The 15,894-nt window shown below is 42.3% G+C and overlaps 1 protein-coding gene across 1 annotated transcript; it reads left to right on the forward strand.

Moving 5' to 3' along the window:
- The first annotated feature begins 9,755 nt into the window (after positions 1 to 9,755).
- On the forward strand, positions 9,756 to 15,441 carry LOC118385349 (neurofilament medium polypeptide). The gene is made up of 3 exons (XM_035772420.2): positions 9,756 to 10,907; positions 11,981 to 12,105; positions 13,051 to 15,441. Exons 1-3 carry the CDS (start codon positions 9,876 to 9,878, stop codon positions 14,636 to 14,638), a joined length of 2,745 nt encoding a protein of 914 aa, XP_035628313.2. The 5' UTR covers positions 9,756 to 9,875; the 3' UTR covers positions 14,639 to 15,441.
- The last annotated feature ends 453 nt before the right edge of the window (positions 15,442 to 15,894 follow it).

The following is a 15,894-nucleotide window of genomic DNA, read 5'->3' on the forward strand; positions in this document are numbered from 1 at the left end:
GGAAGGTCTATAAACTACATATTGGCTTATAAAAGAAAATACTGTTCTGTGTGCTGAGGTAAAAGTAGGTTGGGAATACTCAGTGGGGTCTGTAGAATATATATATGGTGTTATTTCTTGGGGGACTGAGGTCTAAATACCAAGCAGCACTTTTTACTCCACCCTCTCCATTGGTCCCAATGCAACACACTGTAGGCCTATATATTACATATTGGCTTAGAGAGACAACACTACTCTTTGTGCCTGAGGTAAACGTGGTGTTGGGTGTGGTCTAAATACCCAGCAGCACTTTCTACTCCATCACGGCCATTGGCCACACTCCCGTGTTGGAATTCCCTGTTCAAGCCCAAATGTATCATACTTTGACTAAAACGATGACTTAAATCGTTGTACAACATCAAAAGTAAGTACAACATCAAATGGCATTGTCTTTCAGCTGAAAAAGGAGATTTCCGCTGTTGTGGACACGCAATATTTTATTTTACTATCAATACTTTTTGGTTTATGTTTTGATTTCAATATCATTATTTTTGTTTGTTATACCAACAACTTTGTTCTCAACTTATTGATATTAAACCCCCTGAGGTCGATGTTCGCACCCCCAAGGAAATCGAATTAACATAATACAATAATCCCCGTAATAATCAGTCAATTTAAGATACTGAGATACCGCATCCACCTATGTAACGCTTACGCTTTTGAGGTCAAAGGTGACAGAGTTAGAGAGGTGTTTGTCAGATCATGAGACATCCCAAAAATCAGTCTTCTCACAAAATTGTCTGAATAGTTTGGCCTACGACCCCCACAAGCGTCTTAGCGTCCGAATAGCGTCTGAACAATTTGGGCTGCACACTGTGTAAAGGTGAGACTCTCACAAACACATATGGTGCATTCAAAAAGTATTCAGACCCCTTGATTTTTTACACATTTTGTTCCATTACAGCCTTATTCTAAAATGTATAAAATTGTTTTTTCCCCTCATCAGTCTACACACAATACCCCATAATGACAAAGCAAAAACAGGTTTTTAGAAATTCTTGAGGTCCTGTGCGCTCTGGAGCAGGTTTTCATCAAGGATCTCTCTGTACTTTGCTCTGTCCATCATTCCCTCGATCCCTACTAGTCTCTTAGTCCCTGTCGCTGAAAAACTTCCCCACGGCATGATGCTGCTACCACCATGCTTCACCGTAGGGTTTCCTCCAGGTGTGACGCTTGGCATTCAGGCCAAAGAGTTCAATCTTGTTTTCATCAGACCAGAGTGTCTTGTTTCTCATGGTCTGAGAGTCCTTTAAGTGCCATTTGGCAAACTCCAAGTGGTTTGTCATGTGCCTTTTACTCAGGAGTGGCTTCCGTCTGGCCACTCTACCATAAAGACCTGATTGGTGGAGTGATGCAGAGATGGTTGTCCTTCTGGAAGGTTCTCCCATCTCCACAGAGGAACTGGATATCTGTCAGAGTGACCATCGGGTTCACCTCCCTGACCATGTCCGTTCTTCCACGATTGCTCAGAAGATTGTCTTGGTGGTTCCAAACGTCTTCCATTTAGGAAGAAGCCACTGTGTTCTTTGGGATCTTCAATGCTGAATACATTTTTTGGTACCCTTCCCCAGATCGGTGTCTCAACACAATCCTGTCTTGGAGCTCAACAGACAATCTCCTCGACCTCATGGCTTGAATTCTTTTCTCTGACATGCACTGTCAACTGTGGGACCTAATATAGACAGGTATGTGCCTTTGCAAAAATCATGTCCATACAATTGAATTTACCACAGGTGGACTCCAATCAAGTTATAGAAACATCTGAAGAATGATTCATGGAAACAGTGTCACGCCCTGACCTTGGAGATCCTTTTTATGTCTCTATTTTGGTTTGGTCAGGGCGTGAGTTGGGGTGGGCATTTCTATGTTTTGTGTTTCTATGATTTTCTATCTCTATGTTTTGGCCGGGTATGGTTCTCAATCAGGGACAGCTGTCTATCGTTGTCTCTGATTGGGAACCACACTTTTTTCCCACCTGTGTTTGTGGGAAGTTGACTTTCTTTATGGCACTTAACCTTAAGCTTCACGGTTTTGTTTTGTATTGTTTTGTCCGGTGTCTTTTTCTTCTTTCTTTTTCACCTGAGCTCAATTTCGAGTCTCATAGCAAAGGGTCTTAATACTTATGTAAATATGATAATTCATTTTTTTTATGTTTAATACATTTGACAAAATGTCTATAAACCTGTTTTTGCTTCGTCATTATGGGCTATTTAGAATAATGCTGTAATGTAACAAAATGTGGAAAAAGTCAAAGGTTCTGAATACTATGCAAATGCACTGTACACGTCGATTGTTTAGCTCTTAAAATTCTAGCAAAATGATCCTTGTTATGACCCTCTTAATTAAAAAATGAAATATAGCTTACAGGAGCAATTAGGGTTAAATGCCTTACTCAAGAGCACATCGACAGGTTTTTCACCAAGTCGGCTCAGGGATTCAAACCAGCAACCTTTCTGTTACAGTCTCAACATTCTTAACCGCTAGGCTACCTGCTGCCCATGAACTGTTGCTTGCTGTAGTGGTTGCCCTCAATAAATCAGGAAACCTGGGCACCTGGAACAGGCTAATACTAACGTCAACACTTGCTACGGTGATCCCTAAAAGTAAGCCAGGCTTGGAGTGCCACCCCAGTAGCCGTGCCCCCCCACCCCCAAGTTCACATGTGAAGAACAATCAGATGTGAAAGTTTTTCAAATATGAAACTGCAAATTAAATTTTTACATTTCATTGTTTTTCACATGTGAAAATGCAATTCCATATGTGAAAGTGACATTTGTACATGTGGACTCTTCTTACATGTGAACCTGCTAATTTGATTTTTCACATGAGAACATTTTGAGACGTGCGATTTTCACGTGGAGTTGATTTCAACATGTGAATTCTAAATGTAATACATGTGAAAATATGGCTTCAAATCAGAAATTGTAGCTCAACATGTGAATCGATATAACATGTGAAAATGCCATTTTCAAAAGTGAAACTACACATTTGATGTGCTTTTTTTGTAAGGAGTAACTTCCATCCCAAGCATGAGCAGCAGTCTGGCAGTGGTGGAAATATAACCCAATTGTCATACTTCAGGAAAAGTAAAGATACCTTAAAAGAAAATGTAAAACTGAGTCACCCAGTAAAATAATATTTGATTAGAAGTATTTGGTTTTAAACCTACTTAAGTATCAAAAGTAAAAGTACAAGTGTAAATCATTTCAAATTCCTTATATTAAGCAAACCAGACGGCACCATTTTCTTGTTTTTATTTAATTTACGGTCAGCCAGAGGCACACTTCAACACTCAGACATCATTTACAAACAAAGCATTTGTGTTTAGTGAGTCCGCCAGATCAGATGCAGTAGGGATGACCAGCGATTCTCTATTGATAAGTGAGTGAATTGGGCTGTTTTCCTGTCCTGCTAAGCATTCAAAATGTAATGAGTACTTTTGGGTGTCAGGGAAAATACGGAGTAGAAAGAACATTATTTTCTTGACAAATGTAGTGGAGTAAAAGTAGAAGTTGTCAAAAATATAAATAGTAAAGTACAGATACTCCAAAACACAACTTAAGTATTTTTACTTAAGTACTTTACACCACTGCAGTCTGGCATGGGCCAGGTTCATGAGTCCTCACATGAACTCGAAGGGAAGTTCAAATCAAATCAAGCTTTATTTGTCACGTGCGAATACAACATGTGTAGACCTTACCGTGAAATGATTACTTTACAAGCCCTTAACCAACAGTGCAGTTCAAGAAAGAGTTAAGAAAATATTTACCAAATAAACTAAAGTAAAAAATTATATAAAGTAACACAATAAATTAACACAATAAAATAACTTGTATGTTATGGTAGGACACAGGGCGGCAGGTAGCCTAGAGTGGTTAGAGTATTGGGCCAGTAACCAAAAGTTGCTAGGTCAAATCCCTGAGCTGACAAAGTAAACATCTTTCATTCTGCCCCTGAACAAGGCAGTTATCCCACTATTCCCATGCTGTCATTGAAAATAAAAATGTGTTCTTAACTGACCTGCCTAGTTAAATAAAGGTAAAACATAACAGTCTATAGATCATACATTGGGTTCATTTGAATCTAGTTGATGATGCAGTGTGCTAGCCAGAGACTTGTATTTCCTTGCATGGTGGTGTGATTTGCCAAACTGTGTTTTCTGGATCTACTTATTTAACATCTCTGTTCCTCTGCCACGCCCTATTAGCTCCAATAAGTATCAGATTAATCACCCCAGTACTTGTATTGATTACCTCTATATCCAATGACCTCTCTTCTGCCTACCTTTCCCATCTTTGGCCAGAGGGATCTCTTGTGGCGCTCTCAACTGTCTTTGATTTAATGTAGTCGCTCATGCATTAAATAATGTGTAGAGACATACATAATAGAACAAGAGAGGGGAACTGAGTTTGTAATATCCTGTTGGGTGTCAAGAAGATGCTCCTGAACATAACTTTATTGATATACTTATCTTATTTAATAAAATCTAATTCGATAAGTTAAAAGAACAGATAAGACTTTAATCTGAGTGAACCTATATCAGGTCTGGGGCGGGTCTCCTTCCTGTTTAAAGCTGAGTCTGCGGTGATGGTGGCCAGGGTGTTGCAGGGGGGTGCAGGACGTCATTGGGAGCTAGCAGGGAGAGCTCTGCTCTGTAGCCTGGGCTGGGCTTGGCTGCTTGCTCTCTGTTCACAGCCTGCTTCTGCTGCAGTGCCACTTGAAAGCACTCCAAGCCTTCTGCAGTGCGTTGGAGCCGAGCCCCCAGACTGAATATAAACAACACCCCTTTTCTCTACCCCCTCCATGCATCACACCACCCCTAGCTGTGCCAGCCAAAAGCACCTTGAAGGCTGAGTGGCTGGCCTATTGTACTTGTGTGGTGATTTACATGTTTAAAAGGCTGAGGCCAGCAGGAAAGCAGAGAGAAAGAGAGAGAGGGGCAATGAGCAGAGGCCAGTGGTCTAGGACACTGAAGGATCAGCACGGAGAAAGTGAGTTAGTGCTTTATACAAGTATAATCACCCAAGTAACCTCTAGTACACACATTCTGCTCGGAGATTCACAGTAACTACCTCTGATTTTTCTCTCCTTGTCCCTCCCTCTCTCTCTCTCTCCCCCCACCTCTCTCTCTCTCTCTCTCTCTGTCCCCTTCTCCCCTCTCTCTCTCTCTCTCTCTCCCCTGTCCCTCTCTCTCTCTCTCTCTCTCTCTCTCTCTCTCTCTCTCTCTCTCTCTCTCTCTCTCTCTCTCTCTCTCTCTCTCTCTGTCCCCTTCTCTCTCTCTCACTCTCCGATACAAACACAATCTAAAACTGTCTGAGCTCTCAAACGCATTAGGGTTCGCTCTGCAGAGCTAGCTGTTGCGATGGAAAAACAATGAGTGAGATAACAGAATACAGATGGGTGATTAATGGGAAGAGTCTAATTCTATCTCAGAAATGGGAATAACATTCTCCCCTCTTATGCTTGTGATATAAAACAAATAATGTTAAAGGTGAAAAATACAATTCAAATCTCATTGATTTTCATTTGTGTGGGTAATAATGTCCTGGAGGGCAAAAATAGCCTTGTCATTTGTCAAAAATAGCCTCGCCAGTTTTCATTCGATGAAATATGGCCATCTAAGGCAACCTATTGGCCAAAACCTGAGACAGCCATTTTGTTGCATTAGCTGCAGCAGTTGCAGCTACAGGGTTTGCAGTGACCTCTGTTACCTCTGAAAGGATTAGAGCATGATTGATGGGGGATCAATAAGAATGACAGCAGACTACAGCCAATCAGATCTGGCAAACAACACTGCAGCTTCACTCCTTAGAGAAAACATCTCAATGCAGGGAGAAGATAGCAGCCTCTCCGTCCCATGGGATCTCAGCCACAACCCAAAGACTAACGTATGCATTATATTCTGTATCTCTTAGCGAAAGCATATTAATCAAAGTCAAATATTGTCCTAAAGAGAAACTGCTAGATGATATTGTATACTGATTGTACTTATATTCAGGACTCTAAGTGCAGTCCAATTGCTTCTCATTATGCTCAGATTCAATGTAAAATCCAATGGGGGGAGGGTCTAATGTTAACATGCTGAAAATTCAAACGTGTAATGACAAAAGTACTTTTCTTCCAATTCGTTAAGCTCTCAGAGAAGAAGAAAAAATGATGCTAGGAAGAGATAAGCCCTCTTTAAATTGTGAGTACAGAGTTGGTGTTTCCCATCATTGTTAGAGTTAGACAGATAGAGTTTACAGTCCTTCTGAGGCTGCAGAAGTGATATAAAACCACAGCTCATGGGTGGGCTAAATATAATTACAGAACTTTGGTGGGATAACAAAATGAGTGAGTTAAAGTATGCCAGCTATCTTGCATGACTAGTCAAAGATTGTAAAGAATCGTTTCAGGATTGTATTATGCATCTGTGAAAATACAGTTAGCAGTCTGCTCCAGAATCCACCAGACATCTTATCTCCCAAAGGAAACTAGCTCTGTCTGAAACCTTGCAGATGATTGAAAATCATCTCAAGGACCACCAGATATAGGCAGTAGTCACCAATCTGTCAGGCTGAGCCACCCATACTCATGAGTGTTACTGTGCAGGGAGCACCCATTCAGATGGCCAGATAAGATTCTGAGCCACGGGGGAGACATTATATTATAGAAACAATGTTACACCGTTTAAAATGAGGTGCTTTGTAACAACACTCAAACTAGTGGCAAATGAGCTGCCAACAACTTGAAGGAGACGAAACCTTAACCTTTGCTGGAGTAGTGAAACACATCATCCTGAAATGTTTTGAAACATTACCTGGTGTGTTGTAACACCACTTTATCAAGTGTTGTGTAACACCTTGCCAGGGATTGGGAGCACTAACAGAAAAGGTTTGGTATTTGGTGTTTTATTAGGATCCCCATTAGCTGTTACAAAAGCAGCAGCTACTCTTCCTGGGGTCCACACAAAAGATGAAATCTAATACAGAATGACATAATGCAGAACACCAATAGACAAAAACAGCTCAAGGACATACATTTTTTTTAAAGGCACACGTAGCCTACATATCATGCATACGCACATACACTCTCTAGGTCAAATAGGGGAGAGGTGTTGCTTTATCTGTTTTTTTTTAACCAGGTTTGCTGTTTATTTGAGCAATATGAAATGGAATTTCCATGGAATAAGGGCTCTATATAATACAGTATGCTTTCTTGAATTTGATCTGGATTTTGGGACTGTGAAAAGTCCCCACTATTTTGGTGTTTCGTATCCTGTTTAGCCTAGTTAAATAAAGGTTAAATAAATCAATTGTGCAGAATGAGATCCCTTCTCTTTTGATGCCCGTTTCATCTCTCTAAAGCATCTAAACACCATTATGAGGCTTTGATTTACTGTCTAGCGCAGAATAAGATCCGTTTTTCTGGTGTCTTAATGTTTTAACCTTGTGTCATGTATTTGGTCATTTGGTCATCGTTTCGGCAGGCATTTTCAAGCAGTGTTCAAACCTCCATCAGTAACTTGAGGTTTAACTGCAAGTATTGAGGATTCTGCATTTGACTCTTCCATTGACAATCATGAATGTGGGAATGGGTGCTGTCCTCGTTGAATTTAACTTTGCCTGACAGTTTTGATATCCATTCATCATGATCCATTGCACCTCATGGTTCGACAAGCTTAATACTAATATAGAAATATCATTTTCTTTCTTTTGCATACAACATTTTTTGAATGATCCACAATCCTCTAAAAACAGAGTCATTGTGGCAAGATGATTAAACAAAGGACTTCCAGTGAGTTCAATCACTAAATGTTCTTTCTCTTCGGTTATCTTCATGAAATATATTTACATTTGAATCAACATATTAGGTTGGATTTTTTTCGGAAATGATTTACGTAAAATGAAATGAACAAATCAATGAAAGAAAGGACTTGCGTACATTTAAAAAATATATATTTGGGGTTAATTTTGACACTTTATTGAGACAGTTCTGAAAAGACAGCAGGGATACAGATAGGTGGGAGAAACAGATGGAAGGGTTGGATCAGGGAATTTAACCCCGGTCTTCGGTGGGGAGAGGGGTGACATGTCTAAGCCGGATGTGTTACCACTAGCCAAGGGCACTGCAAGACTTGAATTCCTTTTTCTTAAGTGTATGTTGTTTTTTTTTTGTTTTTTGGTCAATTTACATTCACCCCAGAATCATTTCTTACAGTGTGGCTACCTGGTTGAGCTGGTAAAATGCCATTGAAATGCACCATTTTACCCCGTTTCTAATCTGTCTAAATAAAGCATTGAACAAATAAAAATGGAATTCCACAGAAAAATATTATCTATAGGCCCTTACCATCAATCAAGTATTTAGGCTATAAACCGTTTGCATTTCTAAACCATTGATGGTATGAGAAACTGTTTTTGTGTTTTGACACACTGAAACGCCAAAAAGTGTTTTCACAACACTCTCTTCAAAACACCAATATTCAGGTTGAAGTACCACTGTGAGTGTTCCAGAGGACTTGATTTCTGTTTTAAAACACATGCTGTCTATTAAAACACTTACATTGTGTTTACAGTCAAACACCCTCCAAACACCAGATCTCAGTTTAGGCACACTACTTTTCACGGTTTCATTACACAATCATGGTGTTTTGAGACTTTCGATTTTTACAGTGTACAATCTGGATGCATTTTCATCACTACAGAAATGTTTTGATTAGAGATGTCTCAAAAAGAGCACGAGAGAGCAAATTTGTCCAAGGTGAACTTAATGCTTCATAATTTCCTGAAACTATAGCAAGTGCTCACAGATGATTCATGCATGATGTAGCCTTGTTGATTGAACCCTTATGCCCTTATGGTGTTCTCAGTTAATACGTCATCGGTATGTCACTGATGGTAATCCCTCTGGCATCCGGAGATTTGATGTCAAGAAGTAATCGATCACCTATATTGAAGATTTAGCACAAACACATAACATCAGTACTAACAAATTAGGGTCGGCTTTATACATGTTCGTTGGCAAAGATGAAATACTCATTAAATTAATTTAAGGATCGACCATTCTACAATACTTTCGAGTTGAAAGAAAATGTATGAACACTTTTTCCCGTCTTATAAATACGGGAATTGTGTTTTGCTGCTTTAAGTCGCTGCCCATGGTGCTGCTAGCGCTAAACGAATGACTAGCGTCTGGCGGACTGTCTCTTTCCAAGGTGCTGATATTGGTCTCGTTCTGAATTACATTGGTAAATGTATCATTTCTGGTGTAACCTTTTTTGCTGACTAACAATAGGGAACATAAGAATTAACATGGGAAATTGAACTCCTCCACAAGTCACATCCCCATGCATAGAAATGCTGCACATTGGTTGTTCGAATGAGCAAATACAGAGATGTATGTATAATTTCCTTTCTCACACCAATGTTCAATATTGCGAGAAAGTTCTATATTCACTCGGTGACAAGCGACAACTGATAAATACCTGAACGCATAGGCTATCCTAATGAATGACTCAGCATCTACATGGTTTCGAATGAATGATTCCAGTTCTGGAATCATCCTAATGATAATCCCCCCGCCACCCACGAACCCTCACACTTCCACGTGGTGTTTCTTGAAAGGTCTGAGGGGTTGGTTGAGACATGGCCCTCCCCCTTAGATCAACGAGCCAGTAAAACAGCTCCTTTACTTGCCTTTTTAGAGATTGTGCCGTATATAAAGGACAGCCGGCGAGGCTAAGAATGCTGTGAGCGCCATCCACCCCGCACCTGCACACACACACGCACCCACCCCACTACTCCACCTCGCACACCTTCCCTTCCATTTGCACACGCACCCCCTTGTCTGGCCGGATGAGTTACCACCCGGTGGACACCGTAGGGAGTCCATTCAGGAGAAGCATGGATAGTAGGACAAGCTACGGCCGCTCCTCCGGCACCCCCTCCAGCGGGTTCCGCTCTCAGTCCTGGTCCCGGTCAAGCCCTAACAAGCCCTACAAGAGGAGCGTCAATATGCCTGTAGCCAGAGCGTACAGCTCCACACTCCTCAGCTCCGCCGACAGCGTTGATTTCAGTCAAACTAACGGAGACTACAAGCGTTCCAATGAAAAAGAGCAGCTCCAGGGGTTAAACGACCGCTTCGCCGGTTACATCGATAAGGTGCACTATCTGGAGCAGCAGAACAGCCAGATTGAGGAGGAGATCCAGGCGCTGCGGCAGAAGCAGGTGTCGCAGTCCCAGCTAGGCGATTTATACGATCAGGAGCTCCAGGAGCTGCGCTCCATGCTGGAGCAGATCCACCACGATAAGGCGCAGATCCAGCTCGACACAGACCACATCGAGGAGGACATCCAGAGAATTAGGGACCGCTTCGATGAGGAAGCTCGCATCAGGGATGAGACGGAAGGCATCATCCGGGCGCTCAAAAAAGATATGAACGACTCTGAGTTAGTGAAGTCGGAGTTGGAGAAGAAAGTCCAGTCACTGCAGGATGAGATTGCCTTTATCCGTAACAACCACGAGGAAGAGGTGAGCGAGCTGTTTGCCCAGGTGCAGGCGTCTCAGGTGACCATGGAGAGGAAAGACTTCCAGAAGACGGACATCACCGAGGCGCTCCGGGAGATCCGCACCCAGCTCGAGGGCCACTCCAACCAGAACCTGCAGCAGGTGGAGGACTGGTTCATGTGCCGCTATTCCAAGCTCACTGATGCTGCGGAACAAAACAAAGATGCAATAAAGTCCGCCCGTGATGAGATTGCAGACTACCGCCGCCAGCTCCAGTCCAAGACCGTGGAATTAGAATCGGTCCGGGGAACCAGGGAGTCACTGGAAAGGCAGCTGAATGACATCGAGGACCGACACAACAACGACCTGTCCAGCCTGCAGGTATGATGAGACCCGCTGTTGGCATTGTTTTCATACAGAAACCCACAGCAACAGGCTTAATGGTGAAGTGTTCTATAAAGTTGTATTCTGTGTAAGTAGAGAAGCAATGTAGTGGAGAGAGTTGGCTAAATCATATTATCAGATGTGTTTCGTTTATCATATAGGCTATCAAATTGTGCCAGAGTCTTGTGAGGATATTATCACGATTCCTTTGAGGTTTTTAATTCTTATTTTTAATATAGGTCTACCGATAAGGAGAGTTCCCTACTTTGAGAATGAAACATATACATATTATATTATATATTGTGTTAATATAGATAGATGTGTTTTATCTAGGTATATAAGCTCTGCGCAATGGTGGTGTCTGCGCATTTGCTTTAAGATAAATGGCACAATGCTGACATCTTATGGGCACAGCTTTTACATCGCCCATCCTTGTTGAAACATTAGGCTACTTATACGCTGCGACAATTGGTGAAAGTCAGGACATTATAGGGTTCTTAATTGAGGGGAGACATAATGCAGCAAAGGTTTTTTTTTTTTTTTGCCGAGTCAGAGACGCGGGTCGATGCGTTCATTGTCTGTGTCCTTGCCTCACCCCACACAGATTTCGAGGAGGACTGTTGAACAAGTGTGAAGAGGCTGCCCTTGAAACAGTGTACACTGCGTCAGAATAAATTATTTCACAGAACAATAATAGCCTAACCTTTTGCGCAGAACGGTCTCCAACATATCAATTGATTTGCCCTTTTACAAGGAGACAGGGTGACACACTTTCAATTGTTATTGCAACGACAGTGTAATGAAATCTCAAAGTGCTTTAATGTGTTGTAAATTTACACACGTTTAAATGTGCTTGTGATAAAGCCTAAATTACTAGGAACAAAATACGAAATTGTATATATATATTTTTATCCCGTTTTCATATTTCTTCCAGAGGGTTCTGTCCTTTTGGAGACATATCTTCCCTGCACCAAAAAAATAGATAACCATGTATTTTTTCAAAGTTCCACATAGGCCTAGGTAATAACAGCTCCTAACCAGCTGATGTCTCTTGGTCTTGTTTTCTGCAGGAGACCATCCACCAGCTGGATAATGAGCTCAAGGGCACGAAGTGGGAGATGGCGCGTCATCTGCGCGAGTACCAGGACCTGCTCAATGTCAAGATGGCTCTTGACATCGAGATTGCTGCATACAGGTACAGTGCGACGGTAGTGTTCTAATTAGGCCTATCATTGATTAAAACAAATATTTTAAAAGAAAACAGGAGGAAACAAAAATTGTACTCATTAAGCAACAAAAATATTGTATTTATATATAAAGGCAACATTTAAATTGTTGGTCCCATGTTTCATGAGCTGAAACAAAAAATCCCAGAAATGTTCCACATGAACAAAAAGCTTATTTCTCAAAAATGTTGTAGATACATTTGTTTACATTTGTTAGTGAGTATTTCTCCTTTGCCAACATAATCCATCCACCTGACAGGTGTGGCATATCAAGAAGCTGAATAAACAGTGTGATCATTAAATAGGTGCACCTTGTGCTGGTGACAATAAAAGGCCACTTGAAAAGGTGCAGTTTTATCACAAAACACAATGCCACAGATGTCTCAAGGTTTGAGGGAGCATGCAAATGGTATGATGACTGCAGGAATGTCCACCAGAGCTGATGCCAGATATGTTCATTTCTCTATCATAAGCTGCCTCCAACGTCGCTTTAGAGAATTTGGCAGTACGTCGAAACGGCCTTACAACCGCAGACCACATGTAACCACGCCAGCCCAGGACCTCCACATCCAATTTCTTCATCTGCGTGATCAGCTGAGGGGTGGTGGGGTGGTTTAGTGGTGCTGAAGAGTATTTCTGTCTGTAATAAAGCCCTTTTGTGGGTGGGCCCAGCTGCCAAACGTGTGGGCCTTTGCCCTCCCAGACCCACCGATGGCTGCACCCCTGCCCAGTCAAGTGAAATCCATAGATTAGAGCATAATTCATTCTTTTAAATTGACTGATTTCCTTATATGAACTGTAAAATCTTTGAAATTGTTGCATGATGCATTTATATATTTTTTCAGTATATATCAACCCTAACTTTTATATTAGGCCTACACTATACTATATCTTATTTTCTATTGTTTTTGCAGGAAACTCCTAGAAGGTGAGGAGACCCACTTTAGCACTTTCCCTTACCGCCAAGCTGTCACCTCCTCTAAGAAGTCCAAGTCTGGGCCTCCCAAACTGAAGGTCCAGCACAAGTTTGTAGAGGAGATCATTGAGGAGACCAGGGTGGAGGATGAGAAGTCTGAAATGGACGAGGCCCTGGAAGAGATTGCCCAGGAGCTGTCTGCCGCACTGGAGGCAGAGGTAACAGATGACAGAGAAGAGGAAGGAGAGGATAAGGGAGAAGAGGAAGGAGAAGAAGCAGTGGGACATGGAGAAGAGGGAGAGGGTGACTCAGAAGAGGTTGTAGCCTCCACTGAATCCCAAGTGAGCTCCAGCGCCCCTGCTGAGGAGGAAGAGGAGGACAAAAACGGTGGCGATGAAGAAGAAGATGGAGGAGAGGGTGCTGAGGAGGGAGAAAAAGAGGAAGAGGGTGAGAAAGAAGGAAAGGGTGAGGGTGAGAAGGGAGATGATGCAGAAGGTGGTGATGAGGGAGAAGGAAGGGAAGAGGGAGAGGAGACAGCCCCAGAATCAAAGGTCTCTCCTGACAAAGAGAAGGCTGGAGAGAAGGAAGGAAGTGGAGGAGAAGAAGAGACAGCAGATGGAGAGGGAGAAGAGGAGGGTGGTGATAAAGAGGAAGTTGCAAGTAGTGACCAAGGATCCAAAGATGGAGATGATACGGATGAGAAAGATAATAAAGGAAAGGATGAGAAAGATGACAAAACAGATGAGGCAGATGTAGCCAAGACAGAGTCTCCCAAAACAGATGCCCCCAAGAGTGAGGTCCCAAAAGCTGAGGTCCAGAAATCTGAGGCCCCAAAGGTCTCCAAGCCAGACTCCCTGAAAGCTGAATCCCCTAAAGCTGGGTCCCCTAAGTCTGAGTCACCAAAAGCTGGATCCCCCAAACATGAATCCCCCAAAGCTGGTTCCCCTAAATCTGAATCCCCAAAACCTGGCTCCCCCAAATCTGAAACCCCCAAACCTGCAGGATCCCCCAAATCTGAATCCCCCAAACCTGCTGGTTCCCCCAAATCTGAATCCCCCAAACCTGCAGGGTCCCCCAAATCTGAATCCCCCAAATTAGGATCCCCTAAAGCAGAGTCCCCTAAGGAGGAGGCTCCCAAACCAGAAGCTCCCAAGTCAGAGGCCCCCAAGGCTGCAGAAGAGAAAGTAGACAAAAAGGGTGATTCAGAGGAAGAGAAGGTAGAAAAGAAAGATGCAGCTTTGAGCGGAGAAGTGGAGAAGGGTGCCCCAGAGGACAAAAAGGACGATGGGAAGAAAGAGGAGACGGATGTGATCTCAAATGGAGTGGACGAGAGCCCCACCAAACATGACCCCAACCAGAAAGATGACCCCAACCAGAAAGATGACCCCAGCCAAAAGGTGGTCATCACCAAAACGGTGGAGACCATCACCACTGGAGAGGATGGAGCCAAGCATGTCATTAAATCAGTCACTGTCACCGAGACTGTGAAGGAGACTGAGGATATGATTCAGGAGAAGATGGTGTCCAGCAAGACGATGGAGAAACACTCTTCCAAGTCCGTCAAGGTGGTGACCGAAACCGAGTGACTGCGCTCCAACCAATCCTCCCAGGAGGGTCAGGGAGGAGGACATGACGACAAGCAATCATACAGCTAGAGCGATGTAATAAAGATAACCACTCTCAAACATACAGAAAAGCAAAGAGAGAAGCCATATGATGTGACTAAGCTAAAATTTCTAAAATGCATGTTGAGTGAAGCTATAAATTAGCTTTTCTGCAGATGTGGTCAGGAAAATTTGGGAATGGGACAGATGATTAATTCTCTTTCTTTCTATCTGCAGTTCACAGGAGGGCTCACGGGTGGGGGCGTCTGCATGCTAGCTCAGGGAGGGAGTCCCCTCTCTAACATGTATGTATGTATGGATGGATGGGAGAGTGATAGAAATGTATCTTCATTCAAATTAAGTTTTTTGGGGGGCCCAGGTGGGAGTGTCCACTTCAGAAGTAAGCTTACTTATTATGTGACGATACCAATTGAGCCAAAAAAAATACAATCGACTACAATACAATACAGTGAAGAAAGAGAATGACGATGGTGCAATGAACTCATGATCATGAACATACAGAACCCAAAGCAATTAACGCATAAATAACCTTGAAGAAACTCCTAGCCTTAAACATGCTTTGTATCAGTGTCTATTATGTTTACGAGTGCAATTGAAAATAAATCTGTAAATGCGCACACATACATTATTGTATGCATAGGATGGACTTGAATTTAAATACCGAACATACATGAGGTGCTACAGTTTGCAATCCCATGTCTTTACTCATCATGAATGATTTCCCAGCAGCATTTGCTCAATAAATGTCGTACTGAAATACAAAATATGGTCTCTTGTTCCTTTATGACATGTCAAAATCATTCCACGGACGGCTTAGTGTCTGCGGTTTTTCGCTCCACCCTTGTACTTGATTAATGAATTAAGGTCACTAAGGAACTCCCCTCACCTGCTTGTCTACGTCTTGATTTAAAGGAAAAAACAAAAACCTGCAGACCCTCGGCCCTCAGTGGAATGAGTTTGACACCCCTGCTTTATGCAATTTTCCTGTCGTGTACGTTCACTTTTGTATATACAGTAGGTTTCTCACCACAATATGCACACGATATTCAACTTCCTCATCTGCTTTCATGGGGATGAGATTGCATCCTTCATTATATTTTGCAGCCTAGAATTTAAACAAAGCCACATAAACATCCACAGGCTGTCCTCTACAGATATTTAAAGTCACAATCGGTAGGTAATACGTGCATGCCATCTAAGAATAGGCCACCAACAAT

This window comes from Oncorhynchus keta, chromosome 6 (genome assembly GCF_023373465.1).
Source record: "Oncorhynchus keta strain PuntledgeMale-10-30-2019 chromosome 6, Oket_V2, whole genome shotgun sequence".
NCBI classification, from domain to species: Eukaryota; Metazoa; Chordata; class Actinopteri; order Salmoniformes; family Salmonidae; genus Oncorhynchus; species Oncorhynchus keta.